We start from the raw sequence: 13,702 nt of genomic DNA on the forward strand, positions 1-13,702 counted from the left end.
ATTGTATTCATTCAGTCTTTTTTACATTTCTAAAAGTAAGAAAAGCACACATTGGACTGCACAAACACAAAGCAGAGAAGACCCAAAAGTAAGAGGAGCTCTGTGTCTGACCTTGATTAAACATAATGAGACTTAACCACAACTTCACTGATCTGATAGAATGACTTTCATGTTCACCTTGTGAGGAATACTAATTTTATGTATCGACTCTCTTTGTACACACACACACACACACACACACTAATAAGAATGTGCAGACCCACACTATCCAAGCCTGTGCCAATCAGTTGTATCACTTCATAACTTCAAAGCGGCTCTTTGACATTCAAATAAAAATTGCAAATAGAAACTGGCTGATAGTAACAGATATAATTTTTTCCCCCCTTCTTTTTTTAATAAGGCAAGAGACAGGTTTCATGCAGCTTGATGCATGTTTGAAGAATTTATAAATCAGCCATGAATTCTGTCTGATATAAAATCTTCCCCAGAGGCACATTTTTAAGAGTCATAACGAAAAAAAGAGGATCATCAAATGTGACAATATCAAATCGAGAAAAAAGGACTCAACTAAATTCGCAACTTAAACTAAAACCATTTTGTCCATCCTACAATTTATTACCAAAATACTTCTAATTCCTGTGTGACATTGTGTTTTGTGTTGATCAAAACAAGGATCCAAATATGAAAAGGAAGTAAAGAAAATCCATTTATTGCAACATATCATTTTTTAATTTGTTTACATGAGCATCCAAGCTACATACCTATACCCACTAGTTATTTCACATTCTGAAATATCAAAAATTTGAAAAACAGCGAGTAGGTTTTGTGATTGTAAGTAATAAAGAAACAGCACAAAGCAGCAAGACTTGCCATTATTGTACAGTGTGAAAATATTCATTTTTGTAAGTTGATTCAAGCCTATGCAGGAAGAAATCATAATGTTGATGGTTAGTTTCTGTGACCTAATAGCAGCATAAAATTATTACCACAGGATTGAATGGAAGCAGTTCTCTGAAACTCCCCTCAGCTGTAACATAATCTTTATTTTAAGCATTTTTTAATTACATATTTATTTATCGTTTTCTCAAGCTTTCGAACTTCATCCAAACATCTTTCGATCATTCATTTGAAAATGCTGGTTTAAAATCTACGGCCTCAACATACAGCTACAAACTAAGACTGGGTATCTTTGCAAAAACATTGAAGTCCCACTGTAATCACCTTTTGATCTATTGTAAAAGCATTCCCAGTGGTCTTTTACCTATGAATATGCCTCTTTTAGCCAAAATTCAAAAACCTGTTTCATTTTCTAGGACTCCAGGGGAAAAGGAGTTCATTAGAGATTCACCTTTGAGTGGTGGGCGGGACTGTTGGTGGGGAGTGAGTCACAGACTCCTAAAGCCTTCTCAGCATGTGTCAGTACCATGGTAAAGGACTAAAGATTGCTCCGAAAATGGAGGCTGCCCTACACAGTAGTTCACTGTCTTTAATCCTGTCCAATTCCCAGGTAATGGTAGTGCTCCAGGATCCGTACAGCTAATCCGTACATAAACCAGAGCTGCTGATGCACTGGTTTTTGAAAAGTCCACACTTTTCTTTCTCTTTAATCACATTGAACTCCAGCTATCCATCCGTCCATGATCACTAGTGTTTAAACAAACCTGATTCACTTTATTCGTGGGCCAACAAATAGACTAAAGTAATCAAAAGAAGAATTTAAACTCATAACAGGTAAGAACTTGAAAAATGTAGATGTAGAAATTTTTTAGAGTTACTGTTCATCCTGCTGATTTATCATTAAGATAATCAAAATGTCCCTGAACCTTGAAAAACCACTGACACCCAATGGCACTTTTCTTTGTAATGTTTTTATTGGCTTTATACCAATATTTTTCAAGCTTTGCAATATTTTACTGCCTTACTTGTTTTTTTTAAGCCTGAAATTGACAAAAACATTAAAATCCACTTAAGACTCCATAACAATATTTCCCAACTTTTATGGATCCTTTCAACAATAAACCCCAAGTTTTACGAGTGGATAAAGGGAAAAGAAAGCTCATAAGTTCATAACTCGCGCAGCTATTTTGTCACCTTGCAGAAGTGTCTTAGGTCATCTAAGCTGAACCATTCTTTCTGAAAGCATTTAATACCCTAATATCAATAAAACGAAAGGTTTTGAAATGACTCTATATCCATTTTTTATCGTTTTGCATTTTTGAACATCTTTTCTGCAATAAAAACTCATGGATACGCTACATATATCTCTCTGTTCCCCGGAACCTGACAGCATGACCATTGTTCAACCTGCAATTCATCAAACTTCTATCAGTCAAGGTAAGTATGCCATCATCTCTGCAGGTTGCACAAAAGCTACAGCTCAGAAATGAAACTACAATAATGAATGCTTGTTAGCAGATGGAAAAAGACGTGTTAAATACATTTAAACCTTTTTTTTTAATTTTTTTATTGTAATAAACCATGCTCATATTCGAATCACAAAAAAACTAAAATGGTATTTGCAGCAGGTAAACTAAATCAGCTTCATGAGATACACATTTATTCAAGCAGACATTGCCTTGTCCTATAAGTCTAGCTTTTGATTTACAAGTTGGGCTTTATGGAAATGATATGAAGTAATCATGTGAAAGAAGTTGGTATGCTGTTTGCCCCTCTGGCCTGTTTTGCCCAGACCAAACCATGTACGGAGGCCCTCCATCTGACACTTAACACTAGATGCGACTAAAAGCAATTTTCTGAGGCAATGTGCAAGAAATGGAAGGCTGACCCTGGGACTGTGCAAAATGTGACAAACTGAGAATGAGTAACCATGAAGGTGCCTCATGTTCCTAAGGCTGAACCAAGCATGCACTTACATGTGGTCCCTGAGGGTGAACCAGCTACTACTACCTTACACAAAAAAAACAAAAACCAGAAACAAAGTCCTGGGGTTTTTTAGAAATTCTCTAAACTTGGTTTAAACTATTTCTATTAATGAAAGCTCCCATAAAAATTAGCCACGACAAACACTAAGGACATGTCAATGTGAATGCAGTGCTGAGCTGCAACATTCATATTTGTTTTATTCCGTTAGGTCTTGTAGAACTGTTTTGTCTATGTGTCTGGTTGTGTTTGTTGGTTCGTCTGTGCCGTTACGTACTGCAGATTGCATCAGCCTCATCAGAACCGTCGGCGCACTCCGGTTCTCCGTCACAGCGCCACTTCGAGGGGAGGCACTGCCCATTCTTGCATGTGAAGTCTGTGGTGGCACAGGTCTTTTTTGCTGTGGAGACAATAAAATAATCATTAAAGGAGGGTATAGCTCTCTACTTAAAGGGTAAAGCGTTATGCTATAACTGGTGCTATAATAAAAAAAACTTAACATATTGTAATTACTAAGATAAGAAGCCTAAAATTTTACCAACTGATAAAAATTAAATCAGGTTGAGAAAAAAATTCCATGGCTCACAGCAATATTTCATTGCAGATGTTCACAAGCAGGATTCCTAGTAGTGTTTTAAAGTGTGGTTTGTACCACAAGAAAAGAAGGGAATAGAAGATTTTTGATGTGCCTGTCTTTGATGGTACCCAGTCTTTTTTTCCCCTTGAGTCTAGCCTCTTTTTTTAAAATACTCCAGGAATCCTTCCATTTCCACTATTTGTTCTGATGGTGAGAGAAAAAAGTGTACAGTACTGGAGAAACAAAATTCATTGAAAACCATTTACACCTGAAACAGTTGATTTACTAATTCCACATACATGCACAAAGGTATTTTTAGCTTACAAAGTGTAAATGCAAAAACAGTAGAAACCAGAGAGGTTAAGAAGAAAAAACTGAGCCCCCTGTAGAGGACATTTGGATGATTTGGGAAGTGCTGAATCTCAGTGTTTGTTAACTTCATTGAGATTTTGAGATTTTAAAGTATGGTATATGAGGAAGCTCTAAATTCCTAAGCAAAGCTTTACTTAATATGCCTCCTACTTGTCAGTCCAGACTGTCTCCATAGATGTAGCTTGATGAACTAAAGACTAAAAATTTTGCAAAGACATTTCCTGAGTGAAATTAAACTTTTTGTTGCGTGTGAACAATTTTTTGACCGTAAAACAAACCAAATGGGATATATTATGCAATTCCAACTTTATCTTTGAAGACCCACTCGATAAAACGATGTTTTTGGTGTTTTTAACATGTTCTTGTGCGATTTTTCTCATCCTAGCGGATATACATAATGAGTAACACTTAAAATTGCATCTTAAGTATTTCTTTATTAAGTGGTTGTTTATCAGGAGCAGAGGAAAAATGCAATTAAAAACAGATTATATGATCTGAGCTGGTATCTGGCTCAAAACGATATGGGTGGATAGCTCCAATATCGCACCAGTAATGTTAGGTTCTCATTGTAAGGGGCTATACGTAAGCCGGAGAGTGTGCAAAAAGATGGATGATGGGAAGTAGGGGGTTGGCTACCTCCTCGCCAACAATCCCACCCACAACTCAGAGGCAAATTTCTAATAGCCCCCCCTGCTCTGCAAAAGCGATGCCCTGGAAAACAACAGGTTTTTAGGGTTTTAGTGAAAAAAATGGCATAATCAAATAAAAAGACCACTGGGAACGCTTTTAAAATACATCAAAAGATGCTTGGAGTGATCAGCGTCAAAGATATGTTGTCCAACAGCTAGGCAAACAGATGAAAGCTGAAGGCCTGTTGTGTTGGACATATTTTATTTTAACAAGAGGGGTTATTCATCTTCAGACAAACCAAAGGTATGTCTGAATAAACCCCTTTTGTAATTGAGGCCAAACTTTATTAATTTCAATCATGTTTGAAAATCATTGGTGTTGGACCGGACGGAAAAGGAAAGAGGGGAAGAAGAGAGAGGGACGTTAGAGAGAGGGGGGGGTAGGAGGGTGATAATAGGAGGGGAAGGGGGGTAAGACCATGAAGCAGCATAGAGCAGACAGGTTTACTGGTTGTTTATCGTTACGGTACGGTTCAAATGTAGTACAAAAAGGGCGGGGCCTGTTCACACACACTCAAATATTATCAACACACCTGCTAGCCGCAAAAATGTCCACATGTCAACATGCACACAAAACAGATAGTGTTCACGAACGCATACCTATGCCTTTAAACCAACTAGTGTGAAATCTTTCATTCATTCAATCATGCAAACTATTAGTGCAAAGGTGAGCTAACACCTGTGCTCAAGTGAGTGTTTATGTTCTTCTAAAATGGATGGTGGAATGTGAAAAGAAGGAGGAGGAGCGCCCAGCCACCCCCACACCCATACCCCCGCCGCAGCAGCAGCGGCAGCCGGAATTCCCCCAACGCCACACGGGAACAGGCAGGGAACAACCGCCCCCCGGGCGACCAAGACCGCCACCCAGGCCAGGGCCAGCAGGACCGCCGCGAGGCCCCCAGAGCCAGAGAGCAGGGAGGCGCAGAGGGAAAGAGAGCGCCGCCCCAGCCCAGCCAGGAAAGCAGCCCCCCGCCGCGCCGGAAGAGCCCAACGCAGGGCCCCACCGGAGAGGGACGCCCACAGCCCCAGACGAGCACCCCACCACCCCCCAGGAGTTCCGGGCATCCCCCCGCCCCGACCCCAGGTACGAGCCAGGACCCCCCAAGGGAGACCCGCTCCGCACTCCAGGCAGCCACCCACCCGGCCCACGGTTGGTCCAGGTAGGAGCAAGGCCGCCCCCGCCCAGGAGGGGGGAACCCCGGGGAAAAAAGGGCGGCCCACAAGGGATGTTATAAATATGGCCCGACCAGGCTCGGCCATGTTGGAAGTTTGGCGGGGCCCAGCGCCCAGGGGCAAGGACCAGGACTCACCCCCCAGGGACACGAACACCCCCGGCTCAGGTGTAATATGAACCCCCCCACCGTGCGGAGAGAGCACCGCCGGGCCCAGGGAGCCGGCACCCAAGGGACACGGCCGCCATCGCCAAGGGGCCCGCACCCCCCACCAGGGAAGGGGTAGGGGACAGATGGACCCAGGTCCCACCTTCCTTGTAAAATGTGTGTGCGTGTATGGGTGTTTGAGAGGGTGTTTGTGTGCATGTGTGTGTGTTTATGTTTGAATGTATATATTGAAGGGGGAGGGGTGTGTGTACTAAGGGGGGTGCAGTTAAAATTGGCGAGTAGGGCACTAAGGGGACATCTCCTGATTACTCACAGTGATGTCCCCTCACCCTCCACACCAAGGGGCCCTAAATGTCTAAGGTGCGGTTAAAATTGGCGGGTAGGGTGCCAGGAGGACATCTGCTGCTTGCAGTGATGTCCAAGCACCCCCCCTACCAAGGACCCTACATGTCTAAGGTGCAAATAAAACCGAAAGAGGGGGGGCCCACTCCATACGGCAACCATAGGAGGGGGGCCACTCCCAAGTAGCCCCCCCTACCAAGGCGCATCGCAGGCTAGACCCCCCACCCCCTCACCCTAATATGAGGTTATATAAGGAAGGGGGTAGGTTGGGGACAGCTGGTAGACTGTCCCCCGGTGGTCAAACAGCCGTCCCCCAGCCCACCCCCAGCAAAGGGGCCAGGGCCACCCAGCCCAGGGGCCCACCCCCGGAGGCGCCGACACCCCAGGCCCGGCACCACCCACCCCACACAGAGAGAGAGGAGCCAGAAAGCGTCGCCCCCCCCCGGAGCAAGCCCAGGCCCCCACCCCCAGACGCCGGCCCTAGAAGAGCTCTGGTCAGGCCTCGACGGGACCGAGGAGGCCAACCAGCCGAGGCAACCACTGATTGCCTCAGCGGAGACCCCGACCCGCTAGCCCCCCCGACCCGTACTAATAATGGGCCCCCCCTCCCCCCCAGAACGCCCCCCCACAGGACAGGGCCGTCAAGCCCCCCACCCCACCCCACCCCAGACCCCGCAGCCGAAGCGGGTGACACCCAGAGCGACCGGGGGCCCCGAGAGGGTTGTCCCGTCCCGTCCCAGAGCCAGGGAAGGGCCGATCCCAGCCCCAGGTGCAGATGGGCAGCCCATCCGGCGCCGCTGGGCCCCCCCCACCCGAGCAGGGCCCCCCGCCAACCCCCCCCAGCACAGGCAAAGGGACCACCCCCCCAAGCCAAGCCAGACCACCACCCCACCCCCCCACCACGCACCCCCACACCCAAGCCCAGAGGACCACGCAGCGCCCCAGCCCGCCCCACCCAGGCACCGGACCCGACCCCCCGACCAACGGAGCCCCCCACCGCCCCCGCCAGGCACCGGAAGCCCCGACCCCCACCCCAAACCACGGCAGAAGGGCAAGGAGCAGCGACGACCAAGCCCTCCACCCCCTAAGTCATGGAGTCAACCACAGGAGACCAGAGAGACTGAATTCTTTCAAAGTTACTTGAGCTTTGGGCTGACATTTTTTCCAAGCTGATATGATCAAACAGCAGATTTCTGTGTTGACTTATGTTTATATTTTTCTTGTTTTTCCAATTTATTAAAATAGTTTTTTTGGCAATACAAAGAGTTATGAAAATGATAGATGCTAATCCTTCTTCTATATCGATGGCACTCATGTCACCAAGCACACAAAGTGACGGTGAGGCAGTGATTGAAACCTTAAGCCAGACTGATAAATCGGCACATACCTGCTGCCAGAGAGCCTGGACAGGAGTGCAGAACCACAGTGCGTGCATGTAGCTGTCGGGTAGATTATTATCACAGTGCTCGCAAATGTCTGAGTTACTGAGACCCATCTTGAACATCCTCTGTCCAGTGTAGTAAATTCTGTGAAGAGTTTTGAGATGGATTAGCTGCAGATTTGGACTTTTTGTCATTTTAAAGGTGTTTAGACAAAGTTCTGACCAGAAGCTTTCATCTGTGCTGATGCTCAAATCTGCATCCCATTTTTTTTGTTGGAAGGGCAATATTGTTATCTAAATTACATAAAAGTTTGTATATTTTGGAGAGAGTTCTATTCATTGAAAAATTAATCAGAGTGGTAACTACATCTGGTAGCTTTAAATCGTCGTCTTTAATTTTATACTTTTTAGTAATACTTGATTTAAGTTGCTGATATTCCAAGAAGTTATTTATTCCATGTTTGTCTTGAAGTTCCTGGGGGGTTATGAATCTTCTATCAATAATTACGTGCTCTAGTTGTTTTATGCCCCCTGCTTGCCAAGCTGGGAAGTGAATCATTTTTTTGTTAATAAGGATGTCCGGGTTGTTCCAGATGGGTGTCAAAGATATGTTGTTTCAATGGCTTGTGATGCCTTCAATTTCCGTCTGACTTTGGATGTTCTGGATCAAGGTTGTACAATATGGCTCCATTTTATTATAGCTCCTTGACTCAAGATAAGGAGCGATAATGACAATATGCAAGCCATAAAAACAGACAGCAGGGGGGAGCAATCCTTTATTGGTAAAAAAAAAAAAAGTATTCCAAATTACTGGCAAAAATGTCATTTCAAGTACAAAAACCCACAATTCCTGAATCTGAAGACTATGCTGTTTTTTGTTTTGTTGGTTTGTTTGGCAAAAGGCACATTGAATTGTAGAAGGTGTGCGCTTAGAATGAAAGAAGAAGCATGTCTCAAAGGATGACAGAGCAGTCCTATCCACAGCCAAAGGTAAATAGAAGGAACTGGGGAAGAGAACAGAGGTGCATAAATGGAAGACAGAAAAAAAAATGCTGTCATGGTGGGGTCTCATGTAATGGCATAAGACTTCACAAAGGAGAACAGAAACCTTTTTCTATCTGCCAGCATGTTTGCTGAAAGTCTACCTCTAACAGTGTGCCCTCCTTGTTTTCATCTGTCCCCATACAAAGAGAGCTGTCTCAGCACACACTTCTCATTGAGCAGAGAGAAAACTTCGAAGCTCAACGAAACTGGCTGGAGAGATCCCAAAATATGCTTTTTATCTGATGTCAAGGGTCATCTTAATCCTCTCCAAAACCGGCTTGTCTAATTCAGATGAGGCCACAAAGTGATAAGAGTGACAGATGGCTTATAACATACACTCACAAGGATTAATTAAAATATGGTAGCAGCTATATTTAAGGCTTTAAAAGCTCCACCAAGCATTTTTTTATAAATGCTGTTTCAAATGATAGCGAAAACGAAGAAGAAGGTAGCGGGATTCAAGTTCAACCCATCTTGTTTGGAGAGATTAAAGCACCAGAAAAAAAAACCTTCTCTGTGAGGAGAAGCATTTAGCTGACCTTTTAAACAGATAATAGTGAGCACTCCCACTCTGATGAAATTAAAAAGCTGCATTAATCAGAAGGCATACAAAAGCGATGGAGGGAACCAAATCGACAACATTTAGACAAAAAAGCAAATTTCCTAATCAAACAGGCATAGAATATATTTTTGGGGGAGTGACGATTAATTTTAGCAACAATTCATATCATAATTTGTGGTTGCTTATATGATTTAGTCGATTGAGTTTGAACAATCCAATTTACTGACCTAAAAATGACATCAACAATTCAACCAGTGTGACTCATAGATAAATGCCTGGGTACTGAACAGTGCAGGGGAAGTTTTCCAGATTCCTTGAATTTCTTGCAAGATAATCAACAGTAAATTAAATATGTGTACAAATCCATTCACATTTTAGTTTCCTAGTTTCAGCTTAATTTCGGTTTAAAAATAAAAAAAAATACAAATGGAACCATGTATGTTGTCCCCTGTGGTCGATTTTACGGCATAGTAAAATGAACCTACCCTACCTCAATCCAAATTGTATTTTCCACCATCGGTTATAACAGATTTATTTCATTTTGAAACATCTTTTTACATGGAAAAGGTCAATTCAATTAACAAGTTTCCTTAGATTAATCTGGCTGGATCATCAGAATATAAAATGATTTCATTAATTAATTTGATTTGGTTGATTCCTCGTTACACCCCTTTAAATTTTCCATTTCTTAAAAACTCAACATTTCATTTCATATTCTAAACATTGCAAACATTTTACTTTCGAAGCAGGCACTGTTTGAAAGAAGGAATAATTCAAACACATCCTAATATCCAATACAGTTATCAGTACAGTGATAAATATTCATAAAAGATGCCAATGAATATTTTTCTGTCTTTCTGGTCAATCAAATCCTAAAAGTCATGCTAATGCTTCAAACGTCTGCACAGAAGGCCTGCCCACATTTGGCCACTCCTCTCAGGAGTTGCTGACACTCACAAACAGCTGCATATAATCTGAATTCTGATGCAGCCAGAGCTGACATATACCCGCATCATCCATATGTAGCAGCCCAAATAAAGCTCATGAGCTGCAAAAGTGAATGGAGAAGCAGGAGGAAGTATACATACATTAAACCAACATGCAAACCCACACCTGCCAGCCAGCCTTCTACCCAGAGTTGAAACACAACATTTCATTTTGCCCCTGTCTCCTGATGGAAAAAGTGATGAATATTTATGTGAGGGGTAGCGGATCCAAGCGAAGCTCCTCTGCTGGCTTTTCTCCACATTATTGAGCCATCAATAACCTGGTTCACTTTTAAACTGAATCACCTCCACGCTTTAATCATTCCACTTCACTTGGAATACAACCAGCTATTTCTCAGCCCTACGAGACAAAAGACAATAATGCAATTTGCAGCATAACTAATGTGCAATTAAATTTACCTTGACTGAGTTGTGTTTTATTCAAATTTAGCTGGTAAGAAAAGCTAATTCACTGCTATCCATTGTAATCTGTCCATTTATCTATCTTGGACAAGCAGGGGATAAAACCCTTAGGAGATGTCCGTTGTCATTAATAGACTTGCTGCACATTGAATGAGTCTGATCTCCACATCATCCATCAACTCCTGATAGCAGACACCTCCAAGGGTAATCTACATTATCCAGTGGTCAACTGACTGAAAACAAAAAGAAAGGAGTCTAAATATAGAAATCTTTTATAAATGAACACAAAATACGTTGTGAGTTCAGTTTAAATGTGTTAAGAGATTGGCAAAGCAAGCTGCACCATTACTGTGAAAAGACTGACAAATGATGGCTAGTTTTTTATTTTTATTTTTTAGGAATAGAATTTCTGGCAGCAGGACAAAACAAGGGTGTCACTTTTTTTTCTTTTGGAAATGCCAGCACAACCCTGTCTGTGTGGTGTCCATGTGAGGCTTTTGTGACAAAGGAATGTGTGAGGAAAGGAGCTTTTCTTATTTTGGTTATTTTGGTTTTATTTTAATATTACCCACAGCTATTTTGTGTATTTCAATTGACCCCCCGCTTATTTTAAAGTCTTGTTTTCAGTTTGTCTTAGTGATTTTGCTTGTTTTACCCCACTTTTGTTTTCTTAAAGATCCAGTTCACACCAACAAGTACTTGGATAAGTACATCTCCTGACTGAATGCTCATTAAAAGCTCATTCATATGAGACATTGGTGAGGCTTGTCCATCAAAAACCAAAACTTGATTTTGATTTATATAAATGAGGTATTTCTGTCAGACTGAACCAGTAGACTGAACAAAGATAGCATGAACTCTCATGCCTCGTTCACACCGGACCAAAAAACGTGTGTTCAAGCGACGACTTCCAATGAAAAGATGAAGTAAAAGCTTGTCCTATATATTGGTGTTTCGGGCTTTCGCATTCAAAACTCTCACGCTGGGCTTCACATACAAAGCGACTGACCACTGAACAGGCGGTGAAACTGAACACTGATCGTTAAGGAGAATTTAATAATTTCGGTTTGTGTCCGGCCAGAATTCTTTGACACCAAGTCTTTTTATCGGAATAGATCTGTGAAAAAAAAAGCTTGGAGAAAGATTCACGAGACCTACTCCGCTGTAACATTTAGCATCAAGCCTCCTCCAACTGTGACTACATGCGCTAGTATTAGGGAGCGACAATCCAGTGTGTAAACAGTATTTTTAAAATTGCATTCAAGAATCCATTTTTAGCACTTCTTGAAAACGCATGCCCGATGTGTACGTAGCATTAGATGATTAGGCGTCATCATTTTTAACATAAGAGTCCGTCTTTGGTACTCAGAAGATGTCATTTTTCTATCCCAAAAGTTTTAAATGTCACAGTGTCAGCAGCATCCTGATGTCACTTGATCACAGCTAATCTAGCACATTTACTGAAAATGTTGATTAAGCAGTTTTCTGAAATTTCCATGATCAGGCTCCTTTGTCCGGCTTTGATAGACACTCCGTAGCCCAATGAAGTCAAGAATTTCCCCAACGCCCGGGGGGCGGTTGTTCCCTGCCTGTTCCCGTGTGGCGTTGGGGGAATTCCGGCTGCCGCTGCTGCTGCGGCGGGGGTATGGGTGTGGGGGTGGCTGGGCGCTCCTCCTCCTTCTTTTCACATTCCACCATCCATTTTAGAAGAACATAAACACTCACCTGAGCACAGGTGTTAGCTCACCTTTGCACTAATAGTTTGCATGATTGAATGAATGAAAGATTTCACACTAGTTGGTTTAAAGGCATAGGTATGCGTTCGTGAACACTATCTGTTTTGTGTGCATGTTGACATGTGGACATTTTTGCGGCTAGCAGGTGTGTTGATAATATTTGAGTGTGTGTGAACAGGCCCCGCCCTTTTTGTACTACATTTGAACCGTACCGTAACGATAAACAACCAGTAAACCTGTCTGCTCTATGCTGCTTCATGGTCTTACCCCCCTTCCCCTCCTATTATCACCCTCCTACCCCCCCCTCTCTCTAACGTCCCTCTCTCTTCTTCCCCTCTTTCCTTTTCCGTCCGGTCCAACACCAAAGATTTTCAAACATGATTGAAATTAATAAAGTTTGGCCTCAATTACAAAAGGGGTTTATTCAGACATACCTTTGGTTTGTCTGAAGATGAATAACCCCTCTTGTTAAAATAAAATATGTCCAACACAAGAGGCCCTCAGCTCTCATCTGTTTGCCTAGCTGTTGGACAGGACAAGTTAAAAAAAAAAAAAAAAAAAAGAATTTCCCCAACACTGTGTATGTATGCTAATTAATATCAATATAATGGAAATGCATCAGATTAAGACAATACATCGCGGCAATACCACTCCAAATTTGGTTTAAGGAAATTAATATAACACCATTTCTACAGTATTATGCATGTAAACTTTGTAATTACAACCTATGCACCGTATTTTAAATATTAGTAAATGATCAGTCCAATCCTCCAATGCTACATCCATTTAGGGTAATTTTCCGGCCAAATGGGCAAAAATAATATCAATCTTATTAATGCACAGAAGCAAGTAAAAATCGACTATATTGGCATGTTCCAGGTATACTTAAAGGTGCTGCAGTCTGCCTTTCAAAGTGATAACATCGTGTTAATCTTCTGCTGACTTTCAACTAATGTCACACTCGTAAACCCCTGTGATCAATAAGTGACTCAGTTTATCGGCTGATGTCTGTGGCATCTTCACTCCAAACAAACGAGTTGGACAACCATTAAGATTCTCTACCCTGCACTCCAGATGACATACACTGTGATGTTATGCTTTGACCTGACTACAGGTAAAGGTCACTCTGTGCTTTGAAGTCATTCAATTTAGTGGCTTCTTTACACCCACCAACACACACATAAACACACATTTGTGCGAGGTAAGGGGAATTGCATTTCCTGTTTTTCCCGCATGAATGGAGACAGCTGAACCAAAGCGCCGAAATAGGATTTTAAGAGGGGAATGCTAATAAAAAGGCTGTAAAGAATGAGGAATCAAAGTATGTAAAAGGGAATAGTACAACCGATTTACAAAATCACCAAAGGGAG

The 13,702-nt window shown here is 42.5% G+C and overlaps 1 protein-coding gene across 8 annotated transcripts in view; it reads right to left on the minus strand.

Annotated features, from left to right (window-relative positions):
• lrp8 (low density lipoprotein receptor-related protein 8, apolipoprotein e receptor) overlaps window positions 1-13,702 on the minus strand; it is a 170,503-nt gene that overhangs the window by 83,543 nt on the left and 73,258 nt on the right. For all 8 annotated transcript variants that reach the window (XM_078946021.1, XM_078946019.1, XM_023954326.2 and 5 more), the window contains exon 3: window positions 3,158-3,280. In XM_078946021.1, coding sequence (XP_078802147.1) covers window positions 3,158-3,280 — 123 coding nt within the window. The remainder of the gene's footprint in view (window positions 1-3,157; window positions 3,281-13,702) is intronic.

This window comes from Oryzias latipes, chromosome 4 (assembly GCF_053564925.1).
Source record: "Oryzias latipes strain Hd-rR chromosome 4, Olatipes_Hd-rR_3.1".
In the NCBI taxonomy this organism is placed as follows: Eukaryota; Metazoa; Chordata; class Actinopteri; order Beloniformes; family Adrianichthyidae; genus Oryzias; species Oryzias latipes.